Below are 20,463 nucleotides of genomic sequence, written 5' to 3' on the forward strand. Positions count from 1 at the left end.
TAACTGAAAAGCATATAAAAATAAATAAGACATTTATTCCTCATTTTTAATATTTATAGATTTTGCAATATTACTTTTCAAGTTTTTTTTCAAGACTTCTTTTTAATGTCAAGACTGAAGTTCTATATTTGGTTAAAAATAATGATTACCTGACTGAATGCACTGAGTCACAGACTGAGCCCAGCTCATTTCATTGGCATTGAAGTTATAGCAGTGGCTTTGGAAAGGAATCCAAGATATGTGATCAGATTCAGGACATTGCCCAGTATCCTGGGGGGGATCAGAAGGAAGTACATCTAAAAGAAATGAGATATTATAAATGCTTTCATTCAGTAAGGATTGAAGTCCTTCATATATAAAATCAAAATAATAAAACAACCTTTTCTTAAAAGTATTTAAAGTGTTTTTTTGGGCACAGTGCAAGAATTATCAGTGTCAAAAGTGACAGTGAGGATCAGGACTGGTCAGCTGTGAGAGGATGACTCAGTGTGAACCTGTGCTCTTCTGTGTTACTAACTAAATCAAATTTAGACTGTCTCAAGGGTATTTGAGTGTTGAAGGATTTTGGTTCTAGTTTATTTTGTTATAACCAACAAATTTATATGGATAAAAGAAGCATTTAAAAGCAGGAAAAAAACACCCCTAGAAAACTCCAAACTCTCAAGAAGTTCAAGTAAGTTTTATTTTAAAGAAATATCATATAATAGAAATGTTCCATTCAATATTTTCCTCAAAATAACAATCCTTACATAAAATTTCTGGACATCTTTATATCCAACAAATCATGGGATAACCTGAGGCTCATTGAATATTTATGTAGTAACCCCTCATTTCCTATGATCAATAACATTATGGAAAGAAACAGCAACATTGTCGCTTAATACTTGTGTTTTTAAAACAAAAGTTGCAAAGCAACAGCTATGAAGTTCAGAGCATGGCCTAGAAAAGAAATTAAAAAACAACCAGCCAATCAAAAAACTCCACAAAATCCCCAACCCAACCCAACCCAAAACAAAAACAAAACAAAAACAAACTGAAAAATCCCCAAATAAACTCCGACTTTCCATTAAGTGTGTGTCACTAAAGCCAACAGATGTTACTCTAACACAAATGATAAAGCAAAAACGCCCAGTCCAATTCTGAGGTTTGCCTGTAGTTTTACTGTGTAGCATCTCAGTGCTACCTATGGAAACCCTATGAGGTATGACATTTTTTTGGGCCAATAACAGACCCTTTTCTATCAGATACAACTCTTTCTCCTGTATCCATTGTTTGGAATCTAATAGCAATGAAGTAACAACCAATGTAGGAATGATGTGTATATGTTGAAGAAATGAAATTTATTTTATACTCAGTGGGCTTCATTGATTACAGACCTTCCCATAAAACCTCTGTCAGCAAAACATTTTGTATTCTAGACTCAACTTGAAATGCCTGATGTTCCCACAATCTTTATGATCTGTCTGCCTTCTCCCTTGGCAGCCATCACCCCAGTCCAGTAAAATGGCAAGATCTTGGCTGGTGAATGCCAACTCCATCAAAATAAAACCTTGTCATGAAAAATAAATGTATTGACATTACATACTCAGACTTTTTATTCTTAAATATATATATATAAAATATATTAAATATATATATAATATATATATATATTATTCTTAAATATATATATATATATATCTTATACTTAGAAATTTTCAATTCAGTCCAAGCAGATAAAGTAGGGTTTCTGCCAGGAAACCAAAAGTCATTGCCATTGCTTACCCTCAGATTTTTTGCAGACTGGAAGATGTTCCTCATTACAATGTGCTGTTTTCCAGCTCCCAGAGAGTGCTAGATAGACACAGGCTATTTTCTGTTTTGGTTCTCCATAGTCCCACTCAGAAAAACTTACTTTCCTTTTATTGGTCCATCTATAATATCCGTAATTCTGAAATTGAAACAAACATTTGACATAATTGTTCTAAACTTCATCTGCTGTTTCAGCTAAATGCAGTTATAGAGGAGCACATTTTCAGAGTTATACAGGCAGCTCAGTTTGTGTGTCTGGGCTAGTACTGTTAAAGTACTGGTTGAATCAGGACTCAGCAACACAAAAACCAGACAAAGTAGTATGGCTCCCATGCTGGAACAGCCCATGGAAATGTTTTGAAGGCTAAATAATGCTCCCCAGGGACTCAGTCCCTCTTTGGATGAAGTTGTGAGGTGGAATCACCGTCCCAGAAGAGTCAGATCTCCATGAAAAGCATCAAGACCATAAGAACAGGAAACCTGTGGAAAGCTTAAGTGGAAATGGGTCTCAGAGCTGGCTATCAAACAAGGGCTCTTAAGCTCCAGCAGTTTTGAGGAGAAACATTCTGGAGTAAACTGCAGCTAGCACTGTGAGGAACCTGAGGAGATTATTATTTTGTATGAAGCAATAGAGAAATATGTTGAGCAGGAATTCTTAACTCTTTGTTTAGCCTTTCTGCCTCCCCTTTTTTACTTTTCCAGGAAGAATCAGAAGGATTAAAAGGAAGAGCAAAAAGACACAGACAATATATTGCTGACATTAAGAAGGGTAAAGGGATAAGATGTGATCTCACTCCAGTGTCTGGCTGTGTGAAGATGCCACATACACAAGGTCGTGCTGAGCTTGGCATCATCAGGCAAAGGACACTCAGTGCCTGGGGAGCAGGAGGGACCACAAAGCCTGACATTGCAAGATCAAGGGTGGCTTGTTTATAAGTACCAGGGGAATGTCTGGTGATTCAAGCTCAATCAAAATTGAATTTTAGCTGCATTCTAAATCATATTGCTGCAACTAGAATCAACTTAGGTATCAAGTGGACTTAAACACTATTATTTTGGTTTGGGTAGAGATGACCTCTGGTGTTGTGCAAGTGGAAGGATTTAATTTAAGTTTGGTGACTACCGATCACTTATATAAGCATTTTTTCTGGTGGTGGGAACAGGGATGGTACTGTTAGAATAGTGGAAATATGTTTTTTCAGAAACAAGTTCATTTTTTTCAGACAACGTAGACTTCTGAGGGGCTTTATCAGACTGTTGCTGCATCATATAACTGGAAATGCTATTTTTGCACAATATTTATTACAAGTATCCCTAGGGATATGAATTTCAGACATGTTTTGCCATGTTGTATATCAGTGTGGAATCACAATTAGTAAAAACACTGAATATTTAAGGTGATTATTACTGATGAAAAGCTCATTTTTATTATCAAAGTGATTTAGTCAGATCAAAGAACAATGCAATAGAAACATGATAATTATGTGCATTTAGCAACTGCATATTCAGTAGGGAAGCTGAAGCTCAATTTGTCACTCAGACACAGAGCTAATAAAACTGAATATCACTCAAGCACTCCCTCACAAAGTGATGAACCTGGATCTCAGTATTCATTACTTCTGGTACAGCAAAGCTTTTACTGATTTCAACCTTCAGGACCTAGCTGGTATAACAAAGAGTGTGTGCTCAAAGCTCTGTGGTTTGGCCCATGAACCCTTCTGAACCAACACGTAATGGAAAAACTACAGCTGCCAATGATCCTGAGGCACTTGCCCTTCTGACCATCTTGGACCTTTTGAGTAGGGTTCACCTGTCCTAAAAATGGCCATCTGAAAGTCTACCAGGTATTCTTAGCTAAGTTTCCAAGATTCACACAAAAGTAGTAAAGAGGGTCCAGCACCACCAAAGGTTCTCATCCTTCTCCATTGCCAAAAATGGAGTTTAATGATTTAAGACTGATGAAGTCAAAAGATGTGAGACTATCCACCAGTCCTAGGTTTCTAGATCTGTTCATGCTATAATTCTCCTGCTAATAGTAACAGCATTTAATTTTACTAACTATGAATTTATTAATCTTACCACATTGCTGTTGAGCCCAATCCATAAGGGCTCTCCATACTGTGCTGCCTGCAGCAGCAAGAATATATTACTGTAATAATCAAAAATGCTGGCAAGCTCTGAAGATTTCTCCTTGCATGCTTTTCTTGCTTCTTCCCAATTCATTTTAGAAGGAATGATTAAATAGCTGTTGTTACCATAATGGACAAAATCGGAATCTGGAGCACTTGTGGGGTGAAACAGTTCAGGATCTGTAGGAAAGAGGTAAAAATTTGAAAGGAAGAGGAGAAAACACTGAAAAATTACTAGCTGCTGGATAGCAGTATTGCTTTTGTGCAACAGATGAATACAGCATGGCAGCACAAGCATCAAGTAACACCATTTCTTACATAAAACCAAAGAGATTTATTTTAGCGGCAATTTGGAATTATTTTAAACTATGGTGTAAAACAAAACATTCAGGGATTAGAGAGAGGCAGAGGATGAGCTGTGTGTATCCGTAGGCACAGACTGACCAGATGAAATTATGTGAATACTGGTTCCACCATGATCCTTCCCCCAGAGCTCTCCATATCCCCCCACCTCGGTGCAAGTGAAGTTTTTCCCAGGCATGAGCACAGGATAGGATCTTCACACCACTTCAGACCCAAAATAATTTCTTTCTAAGCAAATTTTATGATCATGCTGCTACATCTTTCCCTCCTAGAATGAAGTGAAAAAGAAAACTGTATTTGTACCTATAATTATATATGCAGAAGTGGAAGGTGAGGGCCTAGAGCTAGTGATGGGGACAGAAGAAAACACATAAACTTTGTGTTCAGTCACTGTTGAGGGTGCCCTGGCAATTGATTTTGCTAGTGCCATCTTCATGCAGTTTTCTGCACTTGCATGGGACAGAGCTGTGAATCATCTGACCCAGCTGTGGCTTCTTCCTCTATTTCAACTTGCTCCCCATCAGTTCCCTGTTTTTGTTCCTGTGGATTCTGCAGTGTAGCTGTGCTCCGGATGTGTCTCCCACCCTAAGGCTTCATGAAGAAAACTGGAACTTTTGCCCTTCTGAGCATTGCTGTTCCTGTGATATGGAGGCCTTGCTAGAGATTGATGAGCAAACTAATCAGTTTAATTGGCTTTGGTTAACCCCCAGCTGGAGGTCACTGAGGGATTTGTCTTTTTTTATTGTGTTTGCAAAATGACAGCATTCAGGCACCTATATCTGTGATAATTGGATAAAGCACAGATGACTGCACTTTTCTGTTAATAGACAAAACAGGCATTTTGAAGGCACAGACCTTCTAGGAACCTGATTTGGGCATTTTTCTCATGATTATGAAGGTGAATCCTGTCTTCAAAGTGTCTATGTGCCAGGCACCTGATTTAAGTGTGGATGTCTGCAGGGTAGGTGAGGTCAGCTTCTCTGAGTCCAGACTGTTCAGTTAATGTTTTGCAACAACAACAACAACAACAACAACAACAACAACAACAACAACAACAAAAAAAGTGAAACATAAAACTTACCGCTGTCCATCTGGCAAACATAGCTTTTGTTATGCTGGCAATCAGTATTTTCCCATAATCCTGCATCATCTACAGATCTTTTTGTCATTGTAATACAATCAGTCTAGGGAACAAATAAAAAACGGAATTTTTGCTGATAAAGTGCAAAATTTCCAGCAAAATTATAGAAATAGGTGTGAGGAGAAAAGTTAATAGCTTTCTTATCTAATTTCCTGACTCTTTTCATGTATTGCTTGTTGGAAATCAAATGCATTCTATTATGCATCTTAAGCAAATGTACTTTCATTGGCAGATTGCTGCAAGAATTTTAGTCAGTTTATTAAAATTCCTTGGAATGTATTTAAGCTATTTTTACTATGGACTTAATGGAAATCTATATGGAATTTTTTGAAGTTTCATTTGGGTTAACATCATACAGGGAAAAAATATAAACCAGAATAAAATCACAACTAGTAACACTGAAGATTTTCACTATATAATAATAATAAAATAAAATATAACAATTATAGAAAGTATAATTAATTCTAGCAATAAATATTCCTCTTTTGCATTTCCAGACTTTGACAAAGGAATGAGAGTAAACCTAGATTTTAAACAGGCCTATTAATTTCTGAGTACAGCTTTAAAAATCTGATCTTTGAAATTTCAGTTCTCTTCTGCTTTAAGCTACTAAAGATCAGATCTTAGCTGAGACAGAAGTCATGCTCGTTATTCAGACATTGTATGTCATTTATGCCATGCATTTTCTGATTTATTTCTGTTTACCTCTATTGTTATATACTTCCAGTCCACCACTGTGAATTTATCTCTGAATGGGAATCCTCGGGCCCACTTTGAATAGTCAAAAATGCTTCCATCTGTCCAAAGATATGTACCTTCACTGTTGATGTCACTCAGCCCAATCCACGTTTCACTGGCAACATCCTTTAGGTGGAAGGTGAGGAAAGCTGATAGAAAATGAATGTAAAAAAATGAAATATAAAGTACCTGAGGAGTTTACTTTCTTCAAATTCCATGTAAATCAAATTACAAATAAAACAAAAACCAATCATCTTCTAAATATATTGGAAAATCCAACCTCAGTATTGTTGGGCTGTGAGCTAATGGTAAAAGAAAAGAATTACAATGGATAATCAAACCCAAGCAGTTTGATTTCAGGGGGGGGAAACAAGAGGGATAAAAAACCATTTTTTATAAAAATTATTTAGGATTCTTGGAATATTATAGAAATCAGGGTGAGAAGTAACTTTAAAAAGATTGTCCTTCACAAAGCAGCATCAACTGCAGATATGTAATTTCTGATGGATGTCTGTTTAGTGTGTAACTTGAATATTTGTGAGCATTTCATGACTATAAACTATTACAATTTATCCCATCTTCCAAGACCATGGGGAACAGATTATTCTATTCCTTCCACATAAGATGTTTGCCAAAACTTGGGAAGTGTTATAGTATCTCACTCCAGTCTTCCGTCTAGATCAAACACCTCCAGGTCTTCCTTCATAAGTTATGGTATTTAAGTCTGGAGGTAGGTTCAGCCTCATCACTAGATGGTGAAATATGTGACTTCATACATGGTACTGTAAGGCTCAGATGTCATACCTTGCACTTGGTTATTGTGTATAGAGGCCAAATTTCCCCCTAATTCTCTACAAACACTTCTCGCTGCGTGCCAAGTTAGTTTGTCTTCTTCTCTGGATCCAAATATTTTATAACACTGTGGAAAGAGTAAGGGATTAGACAGACTCAAGTGTCAGAGGATACTAAAACCATTCATTTGGATTTATTCTGTGCTAGTCCCTGGATACAAAGAGCTGCAGATGGGAGATCTGCCGAAACACAAATTCTGTCAGCCAGCAAGAAGGAGACCCAGCCAACCCCAGTGATATGTGCACAGCACTTAAAATCCTGTGGGGTCACTGCTGGGAAAGAGCAGACAACCATCAAAAGATTTGGAGGAACTAAATTACTGAAAAGTAGAATTTTTGAGCGACTGGAATTATTTCTTGATTGTGAACATAATTTGGATCAGGTAATAATCTCTCAGTTTTTCAGTTATGTACTACAGATGGAGTGCTAAAACCTGAGCTCATGTGAGAACTCACGGAAGTGGAACAGTGTCAGGAAGAAGTGCCCTTCTAAATGAGTGTTTTCCCTGAATCCCAGTGTAAAACACTTTTTGTGTATCTTCTGAGATTCAGAAGACATGGTTTCTCCCTCTTCATTCCCTTTGAATGCATAAAAACTTTTCCTATTGATTGCATTGTGGAATTGATTTGTGGCTTTCCTCTGTTGTTTGTTTGTTGGGGTTTATTAAAAGTTCATACAGCCAGGTTTTTTTTTGCTTAACTTAGCAGAAAGCAATGCTTGCTTGTCTTTTATATTTGATTTGACATTTATTGCAGTTTGTTACTCAGCTTAAGATGAATTGCTGTGATGGCTAATTACTTATGAAAAGCGTGACCTTTCATTTTTTCATCTTTGTTACTCTGAAAAACAGGGTTACATTTACAGATAAGGATAGTGGATCAGGATTTCCATGCAGTAAATATGCCTAAAATGAGCAGAAGTGTCTAGAATCTGAAAAGTAACTATGGATAAAGGCACAGAGATATTTTTAAAAATTATAATTCTGAACATTCAAATAATTTTTTTATATATATTTAGTTAAAAATGTGCTAGCCTTAAAGTTCATTGCCCTGCTAAGTAGCATACTTCTTAGCAAATTGGTGTTTAAAGAGATAGAACATATTTTATGAGAGAAAAGGAATAGTTGGTTTTTTTACCTAGTGCAAATCTGCTTAATATGGCTGAGATTTATTACTGTACCTTATTGTTAAACAAAAGCCAAGTTTCAGGACATCCTCCCAGAGGTGGAAGTACAGTGGGAGCAAATCCTGAGTAAGTTGAATTTTGTCTTTCACAGATAAAGGCATTTTTAAGAGCACAGCTTATGTCTTTCCAAAAGCCTGTAAAGAAATGGGATACAGGTAGTCATTGTAAAGATTACAGAATACAGAAAAACTCCAGTGCAACCACTACAGCACTCAGGCTCTGATGGGATTCACAAAGCACAAATGAAACACATTCATCCAAATACACTCCTCTTTCCTCTGTAATATGTGTCTTTCCTACAAGTGATGACACAGTTACAAACTTGAGTGTGTTCAAATCTAAAGAAATGTCAGTATTGTTGAGCTACCTCTTTGTGGGGTAACCTAAAATTTAAGTATGCACCAAACATTTTGGATTTTGATACTAAATTTTACCCAAATATTTCTTGGTGATATTTTACTCACCAAAATCTTCTGACATTATCACACAGTTTTCATCATTATTTGCAAAATTGGGTTCATTTGGAGCCCAGGCAACATAATTCACTGGGGTGTCATCCAGCCATCTGGAAGAAACAAGGGGACAGTGGCTGCCAGACAGACATCTCAGCAGTCATTTAGTCACAAGGTCTGTTTGGGCAGAGGCTAAGCAAGGTATTGACAGTGACCAGAGGGCAAAGGTTCTGCACGTGCTGGAGAGGTCACAGCACCACTGCTGCTTCTCATCTGTGTGGTGCTGCCACAGTGTGTGGACATCCTTCACATCCCAGAAAGGTGTCCTCCTGAAAGCCTTCTACAAACAGATTGCTAGAACAAATTTCCTGCCGGAAATTTCAGAAGGTTCTTGGAGTAGATGCTGCTTATGCTTGTTTCCAGCTCACATAACTTGAACCACTTGGGATTAATTTGGTTTAATCCTTAAATATATGTTTTATCAAAACCTGCTGGGCTTCCTCTGTAGCCACTGGAGATCTAGTCAGGGTAAATCTCACCCTCGGGCTGATGTCAAAAGTGGATCAGATAAAAAACATCTTAAAATTAGTTGCTTCTGCTCACTACTTATGCAGGGTTGCAATTCTCACAGTGCAAGGCATAAAGTGAGCTGAGTCTTAGCCAATTTTTATTGGGTTTGTTCTCCCAAATTTGGAAGGAAAATGCATTTCTCTGCTTAAATATAGAAGAATGTAACACTGGATCTGAGACATATCCTGAAAACTATCCAGAAGTCAGTTGCACAACAGTTTTTAACTTGAAAAAGGAAAGCACACAGGAATGCTCCCTGAGTTGAAATTACCATCATTTGTTGTCCATTACCAGCTTTCCTTTACTCACCTGATTCTCTGATCAAAGCTGACAACTAAGCCAATGAAATATGATTTTCCTCTGTGTTTTGTGTAAATCTAAAATAAAAATAATTAATAGTTAAACACTAAACTGTTCCTCAACATCAAGCAAAAATCTGAAAGCCAAATAAAAATGCCTGTGAGGTTTTTTTTTGGGTTTTTTTTTTGTTTTGTTTTGTTTTTTTTTACTTGAGCCTTGTGTAAGAATATTGTAGGCTCAGACTCAGGTTTCAAGCAGGCAACAGAGAATATATGAAACATCCTGGAATGAGGAACCCACTGGACAGGAAAGCAATTATCACTGCGTTGAACACTACATGTATTAGAAAAGATAAACAATCTGGGCTTGAACTATCTTTTAATATTTGCATGCCATTTTCCTCTACCTATCAAAAACAAAAGTAACTTTTTAGAGGTCCTGAACAAATCTGCTTCTCAATAAATAAATAATGTAGGACAAGCTCAGAACTCCAGCCTTGCTAAATATTTAGTATGTTCCCTGTATTTTATCACCTGCTCTGTTTCAAAATTCAACTATAATTAATAAGCTTTCTGCTTACATATTGCCACAGAAATCGTCTTTTGCTTTCTTTCTCAATGACAACAAGATCTGCAAAGTTCTTCTGACAAATTCTCCGTGCTTCCTCCATATGGACATGTTCTTTGCTGAAATAGTACTGCTTATTTTCATATATAATCCATCCATCATTACTGAGTTGATAGTCTGAAATATAAAGGATCATATGTAATACTTTCCTGTCTGGCCTTTACAGACCAGTCTGAAGACTATACAGTAATCTTTGTGAAAGAGGAAAAAACTTACCAAGTTTGTAGTTTGCTTCAGGCTTTACCAATGTACCTGTAAAACAGAAGATTTTCATAAGCAACATCTCCAAAAAAATGGATATTTGCTTTATGTAGTTGCACATGCTCTGTAAAATAGAGAGGGAAAAAAAACAAACCCACAAAGCAAACTTTGAATTGGCTAATGCATTTTCAAGAATTTAGAGCACATACTGCCATATTAAATTGTGCATAATTTAGAAACATTTAGCTGTGAAAAATATGTACTTTACAGCAATGCATATCCAAAAGCACTATGTAAAAAAATCCAGGATTCACAGTAAATTCGTAGTAGATTAAATAAACATTACTTTGAAAATTTATTTTAGCATTTTCACTTGACACTCTGTGATTTTTTTTTTATATTCTTGGAACTGGAGCCAAACAACATAATCCTATATAGTAAATTCTAAAGCTTACCTACATAGCAGTAGACTATCCACAAGTAATAGAAATTTAATGCTGATTTATTGCTAATGTCAGGTGTAACTTCCAGTGTGTCAATGAATTCTTCCTTTGCTGGTGACTTGGCTTTTACTAGGACAGTCTGTTTTTATGAATCCTGGGAAGCCAATAGATACCAAGCTCAAGTTTCTGATCACAGGTTGAACCAGGAGGAATAGCTGTTGCTATTCCCAGAGCCAGCTATAGCCTCTCAAAGGAAGCTCTGCTTTCATATGAATGCCTGTTATTTTATACTACTAATTCTCTTAGTTTGCTCCATTGCCACTGTGGTTCAATGGAGTGAAATACAGTATTAAAGAAATGACAGAAATAGTTTGATAAGAAATTAGGAAAAAAAAAAAAGAAAAATCAAGTAAAATTATTTTGGGATCATTTAAACACTTTTTAAATTTTTAGTGAACTATAGAACTAAAATTATTTCAATGTCTTCATTATTAATTTATATATTTCTGGTCATTTTGATTTATTGTTTAATCCTAACATAACTGTAACATTCATTGTTTTCAGGAAGCTGGAATATCTTTTGTAAATATGTGCCTTAAGGGAACATGAGAGAATTCACATCTGAGCACGTCTTCTCTCATGTTGATCGTCACATAATCTAGATTCACAATTACAAGGTCAATTTCTTGATTTTTTTCTTGCTTTTGAAAGGCCATTCAGAATCAAGATAAACTGATCAGAGTCTTTGTGTCAAGGTTTCTGAGCTTGTCCTGAGTAATCTCACCAAGAGCAGAGAGACACATCCATACAAAGCTGCATGCTCAGTGTGCCAGAAAGGGCTGCACAGGATGTGCAGTTTTGAGCTGGTATGCAGAAATCAGGGCTTGGATGGTGCATTTGTGTGACTAATTTACCAAAGGGGAACAGTGATTCTTCCGTTTTGGTTAAGCAATTTTTCAATGTTACCATGGTGCCTTATTCACCCTTCAAGGGTTTTGTTGGCAGAGTAGTCAGTGTTTTTATATAACTGCTTATCCCTTCCCCTTCCTAGTGTGCCTCCTAGTAGCTCCCTGTGCGCATCCAACTTTCTCTTCATTTCAAGAAGGTTTTAAAAATCTCCTTCTCCATGGAGATGCATACAAATACTCAGTTTACAACCAGGAAGCAGGGATGTAGAAGCAAGACTGAGTAAGCAAAACAAGTTCTTTCATTATCAGCTGTCACTTGAGTTCTTCAGCCCAAGCAGACCTGCTGCTGGTCCATGCCCTGCTGGTGGGCACCCCAATATCCGTCAGGTCCATTTTGTGAGCCTGACACCAGGTGTGGGAATTTTGGCACTGGGGTCTTTCCAGGCAAAGCTGGTGGGATGCAGGAGTCCATTAAGGTTACACCAGCCTCCACTTTTGATCAGATTGGGTTTTCTGAGTGGCTGGTTCCTATAATAACTGATCCCTCTCTTGGTTCACATTAGCTGTTGCACAGTGGGAAGCAAAGCTTCTTCCACTTTTTGTAGAGAGAACTCTAGTATCTTGCATCTACAGCTATCCTGGGTAAGCCTAAGGCAATTAGAAAAAAAGGGAATAGATAAAAGGAGAGGGGATAAGTACATTTGCTTCACAAATTTATTCAACCCATGGCAGAAAGAGATAAAACTAGAGATGAAGTAATAGGAGCAGTCTAACTTCCAGCATTCAAGGACAAGAGAAACATTTCAATTCATTCCACATACTTTATGTGCTGCCTTCATTGAAACTAGTTTTAAAATAAACAATTCCCAGTGTCTTTCTTCATTTCAATTTGTTTAAATCCATACAGTTTGCTTTTTAAGCTTGGGTTTATTGCTCCAATTAAATGGGGAAGTAATAATACCTTTTTTTGTTTCACAAATCCAATTAAGTAAATGTTCACAGCGCAAGTCATTCCAGCGCATTTGGGGTGATCTGTTAAACATAACACAATGTTCAAGTTCTTCATAGTTGTTGGGTTCATTTTCCTCCCAGTTCTCATAAATTACCTGTGTTAGAAGTACATATCAATTACTGTGTGATTCAAGCTGAATAGAAGCAATTGAGATTTTCATCATGACAAAATTTCAGATTCTCATCATCTCAAGTACCTTTTTTATGGGACCCATGGGAGTTCAAACAGACCCAAGAGGGCTGTGAAGGTCATGCTGTTCAGGTTATTTTCCCCACCACTTCCTCAAGAAGGTGCAGAGACTACATGGTATAGAAAACCAAGTGTTTGATGAAAGAAAAACTGATGGGCAGAGAGACTTGTTTTGTGAAAACTGTCAACAGGGCTTCCCTGTACAATGGTGCCCATTTTGGAAGGCTGTGAAGGTCAAGGGCACAGACTGATGAAGGTGGGATATAACATGGTACCAGGGATGAAACACAGGCAATGCTGTGTTAAGACAGTGTACTGCAGCTATTCAGTATATATTCTAAAATATATATTTTCTAAAAGACAGAAAGTCAATTTTATCCAGCAAATAAAAACTCACAGGGGAGCCATCAATCCAGGCAAATCCTTCATCAGGATTTAAGAGAAACAAACCGATCCAGAAAGCCTGAGTGTTCAGTCCTTTATCCCTGAAATAATTCATATAATATAGATATATAAGCAAAGAAAGAGAGATATAAATCCTGAAAAGCATAAAAATATCCTGCTTTCTGTCACACCTGAGTTGGGAGCTGTGGCCCAAAGCCAAGCTCACTCCCTGCACTCTGTCAGGGAGTTGATAGTGCTCTATGTTGGGCCAAGACTTCTCATATTTAAAAATCAGTTAAAATGATGTGGCCCAGAGCCAGCTCAGGCTCCTATCCCTGTGGATGCAGCACAGCTCTTGGTTGTAGTATGAGTTCAAAGACAGAGGCTTTAGCAAAAGTAAAGCATAAATAAATGTTCATTTAACTAATAAATATAGTGAGAATTGATTTTCAGCTCTTTCCATTTGCTTCTTAGAACTTCCTAAGTAGTTTAGTTAATATTTAATGCTATCTATCTTGTTGTGCCTATGGACCAGATAAAATTACTATATCAGTCACTGCATAAGACAAAGATTTCCTTCCACAAATAGTTATACTCTAAAGCAAAGAGACTTAACAGACAAATAAAACCACATTCAGGTGATCACAATACTGAAATATATTTAAAATTAAGAAGGGTGAGGTCACAAGAACTTCTCAATAGGAAAGTTTTAAATCTGTTTCAGAAAGTAAACCTCTATTCTTCACTATGTGAAACAGTTTTGGTTAAAGAGCTATATCTTATGTGTCATTGACAGGTCTTGACATTATGGAATACAACCAGAATATTGATCTAATTTGAGGGCAAAATAATGTCACAGTTTATACATCATGAGCAAGACATAGCATCTTTTACAATGCTACCAATGGTTAAATAAAATTAATTACTCTTTTATTTCAGGATTTTTCAGTTTATAGTCAGAAAAATGTCACATTAAGTCCTTGAATTTTGGTTTACATAACACAATAACTCAAGGGATTTTTTGAATGAGTTGGTGAAAAAAGAATTGCAGACAGTTACAAAATGCCAGTTAGAGATGAATATTTTATTTTCTTCCTTTAGGGAGAGGGACTAACATGTAAGAAATTGATAAGATCTGGAAAACAGACTTGCTAAAACCTGTGATGAAAATTACCAAAATATTAAGCTTCTCTGAAACAATCAAGATTTCTTTTTTTTAAAGCAATGTTACAGGATGCTTTTCTGGAAGAAAATCTTGTATCAATGTAATTTAAATTTTGTTGTTTTTATTCACTCGTTTGTTCAGCTCCACATATGTTTTAAGTAATTTTTATTTAACATAGAAGGAACGTGAAAAATAATTCTTATGCAAGTACTCACGAAGCTAATTGCCATAATAAAATTTGATCTTCTTTTGTATTGATTGTGACCAGATTTCCACCTATTTCTCTACAGAATTCTTCAGCTTCAAACCAAGACTTCTTTTGGTTTCCTTCTCTCACAAAAAACTGTTGAGAACAAAAAGTAGAAATAAATTAGTACATTTGTAAAGTTTATAAGATATGTGTAGTTAGAATCAGCATCATTTTAACATCCCTTTATTCTTGAGTGACACAACATGATACCTGTCCAAGCCTCTGATATTAAGCGTTAAAAGTGCGAAGAGTAAATATTTTTTTTTCTTAGCATCATTTATTTTAAAATAAGGCAAAAGCAGGAGAGGCATCTGAGGAGAACAAAAGGTATCAGAATGTACAGAGGAGAAAGAACTAATGTGTAACTTAAGTGGAACTTTCTCCACTGAAATGTTCCAAAAAAAGATGGAAAACAACCATGGAGTTTCACAGTGGAAAGCAGGAGATTTTTGAGAAAAGGAAGGGGAAGGCTAAGTCAGTGAGTTGGACTAGAAAAGGTGGGATGAATGCAGAAAGTTGTTTGGCCAAGGGTGGACCCCAGCTGAGGAAGAGGTTTTTGTATTGAGGTGTGAACATACAAATACAAAATACACTTTCTGCCATGAAGAGCATATGTTCATGGACTAAGGATATGTTTAACAGGACTAAATGCTTGACATCTTATGGAAATGATAATTAACAATTTGGTAAATGGCAGAACCAATGTAATGATAATAATATGTGACACAGAAGCTCAGACCCTTGTGCATCCAGGAATAAAATCAGCTCTGGTCTCCCAACAGACAGACAGTCTCAGGAAAGAAAGTGAGAGCAGACTTATATAAAGACGTGGAAGAACAATGCTGCAGATTGATTTACTTGATCTATATTGCCTTTTCTTTCTTTTTTTTTTTTTCTTTGCAAAAAGGAGACCTTTTAAAGGCGTTTTTAGCTAAATCAAGGGAATGCTCAAAAGTTTTACTTTCTGAAGAGTCACCAGCTAGACCCAGACCCAAAAGTGTTGCTATGAGTATCACATGCTGTGTGAGAAATGGTTGTCAGAGGGACAGGTTTTCTCTCAGAAACATTGTCTTGTGCAAATGACACTGCCAGCTCTTGAGATGTAATACTATGTTTTTTCTGAAGTTCCAAACTCCTAAAAACAAATAAATTAGGTGAAGTTCTCATCTGGCATTTAGATAAAAGAAAGCATATTTTTAGCACTCTGTGTTCATCATTTTACATTGCTGACTTTCGTTATATTTGATGGACTTTTCCCCCATGCTTCCTTGCCTTGAATACTAAAGAGAAGATAATTCCCAAATAATGCTCCAGCTCCGTGGTGACCAGGGCACTGTCCCCTGGCCTGCCCAGTGCTGGGACTCCAGAGAAGGTGCACACACTTACTTTAATGCATGAGTCTGCCCGCGAGGCTCCGTCCCAGCCTTCGGCACACGTGGCCACAGGAACCTGTCCTGGAGGAGCAGGAGGTGGCACTCCTGCTGCCCGCTGTTTGCAAAGGTAATTTGATGTCTTATCACAGCTAACAACATCCCATAATCCAGCTGCAATTCCAGTTCCCATGACAACACAGCCTTGCTCTTTCCCTTTGAGATGTGGAAAAGAAATGAATAAAAACAAAGCCTTAACTGCTGTCTAAAGAATGAGACCTTTGCTTTTATTCATTGAAAATTATGAAAAGAAAGATACAGATTATGCAGATTAAAAAATGTCCTGGATATAAAATTATTTTTAATACCACCTGTCAGAGGCCAGATATGGGCCAACGAGTCCCACAGATACAGCTTTACCAAAACCAGACATTTACAGCTTCAGAAAACAAATCTTCTTTATCTTGCCTCCCCACCAAAATCACAGGGAAAATGGCTCTTGATTATATTTGCATAGGTAATAGATGACCTGACAAGTACTTTGGAGTTCTCAGTATCCTGGTAACTGAATTTCAAGAAGGGTGATGTCAAGTACAACAGGTTTGTTTTAAGGCATAACCAGCTGTGTGAAGGTAAGAGCTCACAGGTAGCTGCTAAACTGTATTGCTGAAATGCCAAACAGCTCCATGTTCACTGCTCACTTCTCACATATGCACACTGTGAGTCAAAAAACTGTCCAGAATAACTTTTCTAAAGCTGATGAGTTGTTAACTGGTGTTTAAAATGGTTAAAAAAAAAACCCGTGGACCTTGTTAAGTCCTGCACAGTATTGCCTTCAGTCTAACCCGTCAAAATCTATCTCTGCACACCTTGGCAGGACGCTCCCTTACACCAACACCTGCAGCTCAGCTGTGACAGTGCTGGTTGAGCCCATGCAGAGCTTACCTGGCATTGCTGTGTTCCAGTGTGTGAAATGAGGAGTTTCTCCTTTGGTCCACTTGAAACTCCCTCGTTCTTCTGTATCAGAGAGACCAATCCAGAAATATTTTTCAGACCTCAGCCCCGTCAGACTAATCAGGAAGGTTTGCTCATTTCTGCAGTGGGAAACAGTGTTCATTCACAGCCTGTTAGTGTGCAGTATTAGCCTAAGTGATGCAAAGAGAGGAGTGTTAACAGGACCCCAAAACAGCTCCTCAGTGAAGTTCAGACAAAACCCTGATAGCCTTTACCCTGCAGTCAAAAGAATTTCATGAGGGACAACTTTCTCCTTACAGCTGAAGTCATCTGAAACATCCCAAATTGCTGCTCACATGGGCCTCTATTTCTATTTTACTCTTCTCACTCTTTCCAAGTCTTTGAGGTGCCTCAAACAGACCACAAACACAGGACCAAGCTGTCAGCTTTGCTCAGTACCATCTCTGAAGGCAGTCATGCTTCTCAAGGGCCATGGAGCCTCTGAAGCCTGACAGGGATATAGGTAGATTAAAGATTCTGCAGGTTCTGGGGAAGATTTCCTACATTTGTACAGAATTTGGTTTAGAAGGTAGTTTAGGAAAATATTTTGATTATAGCTTTCCTATCATGAGAGACCACCTATCAAAAAGTACATGAGTACTGTAGTACCTATTTTCCAACACAAAAAAAATCCCAGCAAACCAAACCACCAAAAAGAAAAACTAATACCCCACCAAACCCAGCAGCTCCTTTAATTATGAATTGAAAGATAAGAGGAAAGTGTTTAACTCAAGAAACCCCCAGATCTGAAAATTGCTATAATGCTATAAAGTAGATAGCCCTACAACACTGAGGTGTTTGTTTTGGGTTCATTTTTCCTGCATGGATAATCTTTGCAAGCCTTGCAGCAATAAATTTTTTTGAAAAGTGCTGATAAAACACTTTGATATGTTCAAAAAATGGAAAAGTTTCACAAGTTTCTCCAATAAGAACATTGATTTTTGAAAAAGTTATTTTCCCACCTGCTTTCCACTGTAGCTAGATAAGATTTGTTGTGTTCACATGTCTTATTTGCTTCTGAGAATGTCAAAAGTGCAGAACCCACGAAGTAACAGTGAAAACCATATCTTTTCCAACACTGTAACAAACATAAATTTTTTAACATGCAATGGAAAGAGACTTCAATGTAGAAATTTCTCTGCTCTTGTGTGTATAAATATTCAATGCTCAATTTGTTGCAGCTGAGTTTAAAACTAAGATGAGACTGGGCTGATCTGTTAATCAATGAAATCTATTTTTTTTTTATTCTGTACACTTCTACAGGAGGCCTTTTTGCTTAAGGGATGACATTAACATCTTAGTTTTCATCTCTTTTATGCATACATGACATTTCAAAGAAAATTGTGACTGTGCTATTTTCTGTGGCTTTCCAGTGCTCAGTATGGTTGAGAGTATGCAAACTGAGGCTATAAGGAGCCTGTGATTCATTCAGGGGGACCTGCAGCTCCAGCTTTCCAGAGCTGCCCAATGAGACATAATGAAATACCAAAATATTGCAATATAGAAATGAATTCACATACAAGCACAGCCACCCAAAGTTGACACTCCCAAGTACAAAGAGTAAGGAGATTTTCTGGACCTAGAGGAATCCAGACAGTGCCTGTTTTCAGAGAGAATGGAAAGGAAGAGTATCAATTAAAAACCCCTGCTTCTTCCTGCTTTTGCAGAGATCTCTGCTAACTGATACAGTGATTTTCTGACCAAAGCGGGGCTCATCTGGGGGTGGAGGGCAAGGCAGTATTCACATGCATGCAAATGAACCTCAACTTACTTAAAAACTTTCAGATAAAAATGGAAAATATTAGTAAATTGCTGGCAGGAAGAGACCAGGTTGCACCCGTAGATTTTCTATGATATACAAAGACAGCATCCAAAAAAACCAAAAACTAGTAAATTAATTCCTGTACATTTCTTCAAAGATTATTTTTTATGAGAGAGCATTTACTTTCTGGCAGCCTGGGTCCTTGATTGTCTCTTTGTCAGAGGACTGTGATGAAGGCTTCTTTTTACAGATATAACCAAGTTGCTTATTACAAACATCAGTTGCCCAGTATCCATCCTAGAATAGCAGGGAGAAGGAACAAAAGTCAAGAAAGGGCACCCATAGGCACAACTAGTGTTTTTATTCTTTTTTTCACAAGGCCAACTGGAGATTTATTAGCAGATTAGACATATCTGTAAGCACTTATTTAAGATCCATTTAATATTGTTTTGAGGTAAAAGAAGGAAATTAACATTTTTAAGTCTCAAAATTTCTTTCTATCATAACTTTAAAATGAAAGGCTTTGTAAAGGTCCGTCTCATCTGGGGCTGATGGGATCTGCTTTTGGAGCAGGATTATTTCCCTACACTGCTAGAGAAAAGATTAATTAAACTGACCTAATGCACATCTGATAGGGTTGCAGTAAATCTATTTTATCCATCAAAGAATCTGAATGTGACTGACTACTTTAAAAAATAACAGCCTATTTAAGAAGAGTTTTCCCCTCATCCCTCACATAAAATCTGGTTTAGGATCAATTCTTTTGGTGCCTAATGCTGGCAAAGAGTAGGGTTATTCTATGACATAAAAGTTCTCTCAATAACAGCATGCATTTCAAATTTCATGATACTTTTTTTGTGCGCATACCTCTGCATACACATGCACGTAAATGTATCAAACAATCACATCTTGCAAGAAAATAAAGTTTGTGAGTCAAACAGTCAGAAATACTATAGAATTTTTCATTAGTTTCTTGTCGGGTAGATGACAGCTAAGAAATATGTCCTAGTGCCAGGTCTCTATGCCTCAAAGCTATGTCTTGATGACATGACACTGAGGGACAAAACTGTCTATTTGATTGGAATATGAGGTATGTAAATAGCACCTATGGTACCCTCATAGGGTATTAACTAGTTCATCCTTATTCCTCTCCCAGAGCTTAAACTTTTTCTTTGCTGAAACCAAGGGAAAGAATTTAATGTAAAATTTCTGGATCAAAATTTTCACCAGACAAGGAATTTCACAAGGGGGTACTAGGAAAATGCTTCTTCTCCTTCTGATGCCTCCTGACTTCTGAATTGCCTTCTGGTCGACACCAAATTTTCGAGAAAAACTATTTCAAGATAATATAACGAATGGTGCCTGAAGAAGCAGTTAAGTGAGTGCTTTTGGGTCGATGCAGCTGTTAATTTGCATTGCTGTAAAAGGAGTGCATGTTGTACCTGTCCCTTCATAGCGACGCAGTCCTCCAGACCATTTGTGTAGGTGGGATGTCTGCGCTGCCATGCGGTGAACGTCACAGGAGTCCCATCACTCCACTCGAAGTAGAAGTGAGCCTTCAGGTCGTTCAGACCCAGCCACAGCTCTTCTGTTGGTTCTGGAGCACGACAAGAAAGA

General features: G+C 37.3%; 1 protein-coding gene across 1 annotated transcript in view; it reads right to left on the bottom strand.

Annotated features, from left to right (window-relative positions):
• Positions 1-20,463, bottom strand: part of LOC134052854 (macrophage mannose receptor 1-like) — a 32,053-nt gene that overhangs the window by 4,612 nt on the left and 6,978 nt on the right. Inside the window, exons 7-25 of the mRNA XM_062507563.1 lie at positions 20,289-20,443; positions 19,030-19,143; positions 18,047-18,162; positions 17,016-17,164; positions 16,087-16,286; positions 14,666-14,793; positions 13,299-13,386; positions 12,662-12,806; positions 10,365-10,400; positions 10,102-10,265; positions 9,531-9,598; positions 8,664-8,764; positions 8,194-8,333; positions 6,967-7,081; positions 6,130-6,311; positions 5,365-5,467; positions 3,871-4,100; positions 1,765-1,930; positions 150-296 (exon numbers count right to left, since the gene is read on the bottom strand). Coding sequence (XP_062363547.1) covers positions 150-296; positions 1,765-1,930; positions 3,871-4,100; positions 5,365-5,467; positions 6,130-6,311; positions 6,967-7,081; positions 8,194-8,333; positions 8,664-8,764; positions 9,531-9,598; positions 10,102-10,265; positions 10,365-10,400; positions 12,662-12,806; positions 13,299-13,386; positions 14,666-14,793; positions 16,087-16,286; positions 17,016-17,164; positions 18,047-18,162; positions 19,030-19,143; positions 20,289-20,443 — 2,547 coding nt within the window. The remainder of the gene's footprint in view (positions 1-149; positions 297-1,764; positions 1,931-3,870; positions 4,101-5,364; positions 5,468-6,129; positions 6,312-6,966; positions 7,082-8,193; positions 8,334-8,663; positions 8,765-9,530; positions 9,599-10,101; positions 10,266-10,364; positions 10,401-12,661; positions 12,807-13,298; positions 13,387-14,665; positions 14,794-16,086; positions 16,287-17,015; positions 17,165-18,046; positions 18,163-19,029; positions 19,144-20,288; positions 20,444-20,463) is intronic.

This window comes from Cinclus cinclus, chromosome 1 (genome assembly GCF_963662255.1).
Source record: "Cinclus cinclus chromosome 1, bCinCin1.1, whole genome shotgun sequence".
Taxonomy (NCBI): domain Eukaryota; kingdom Metazoa; phylum Chordata; class Aves; order Passeriformes; family Cinclidae; genus Cinclus; species Cinclus cinclus.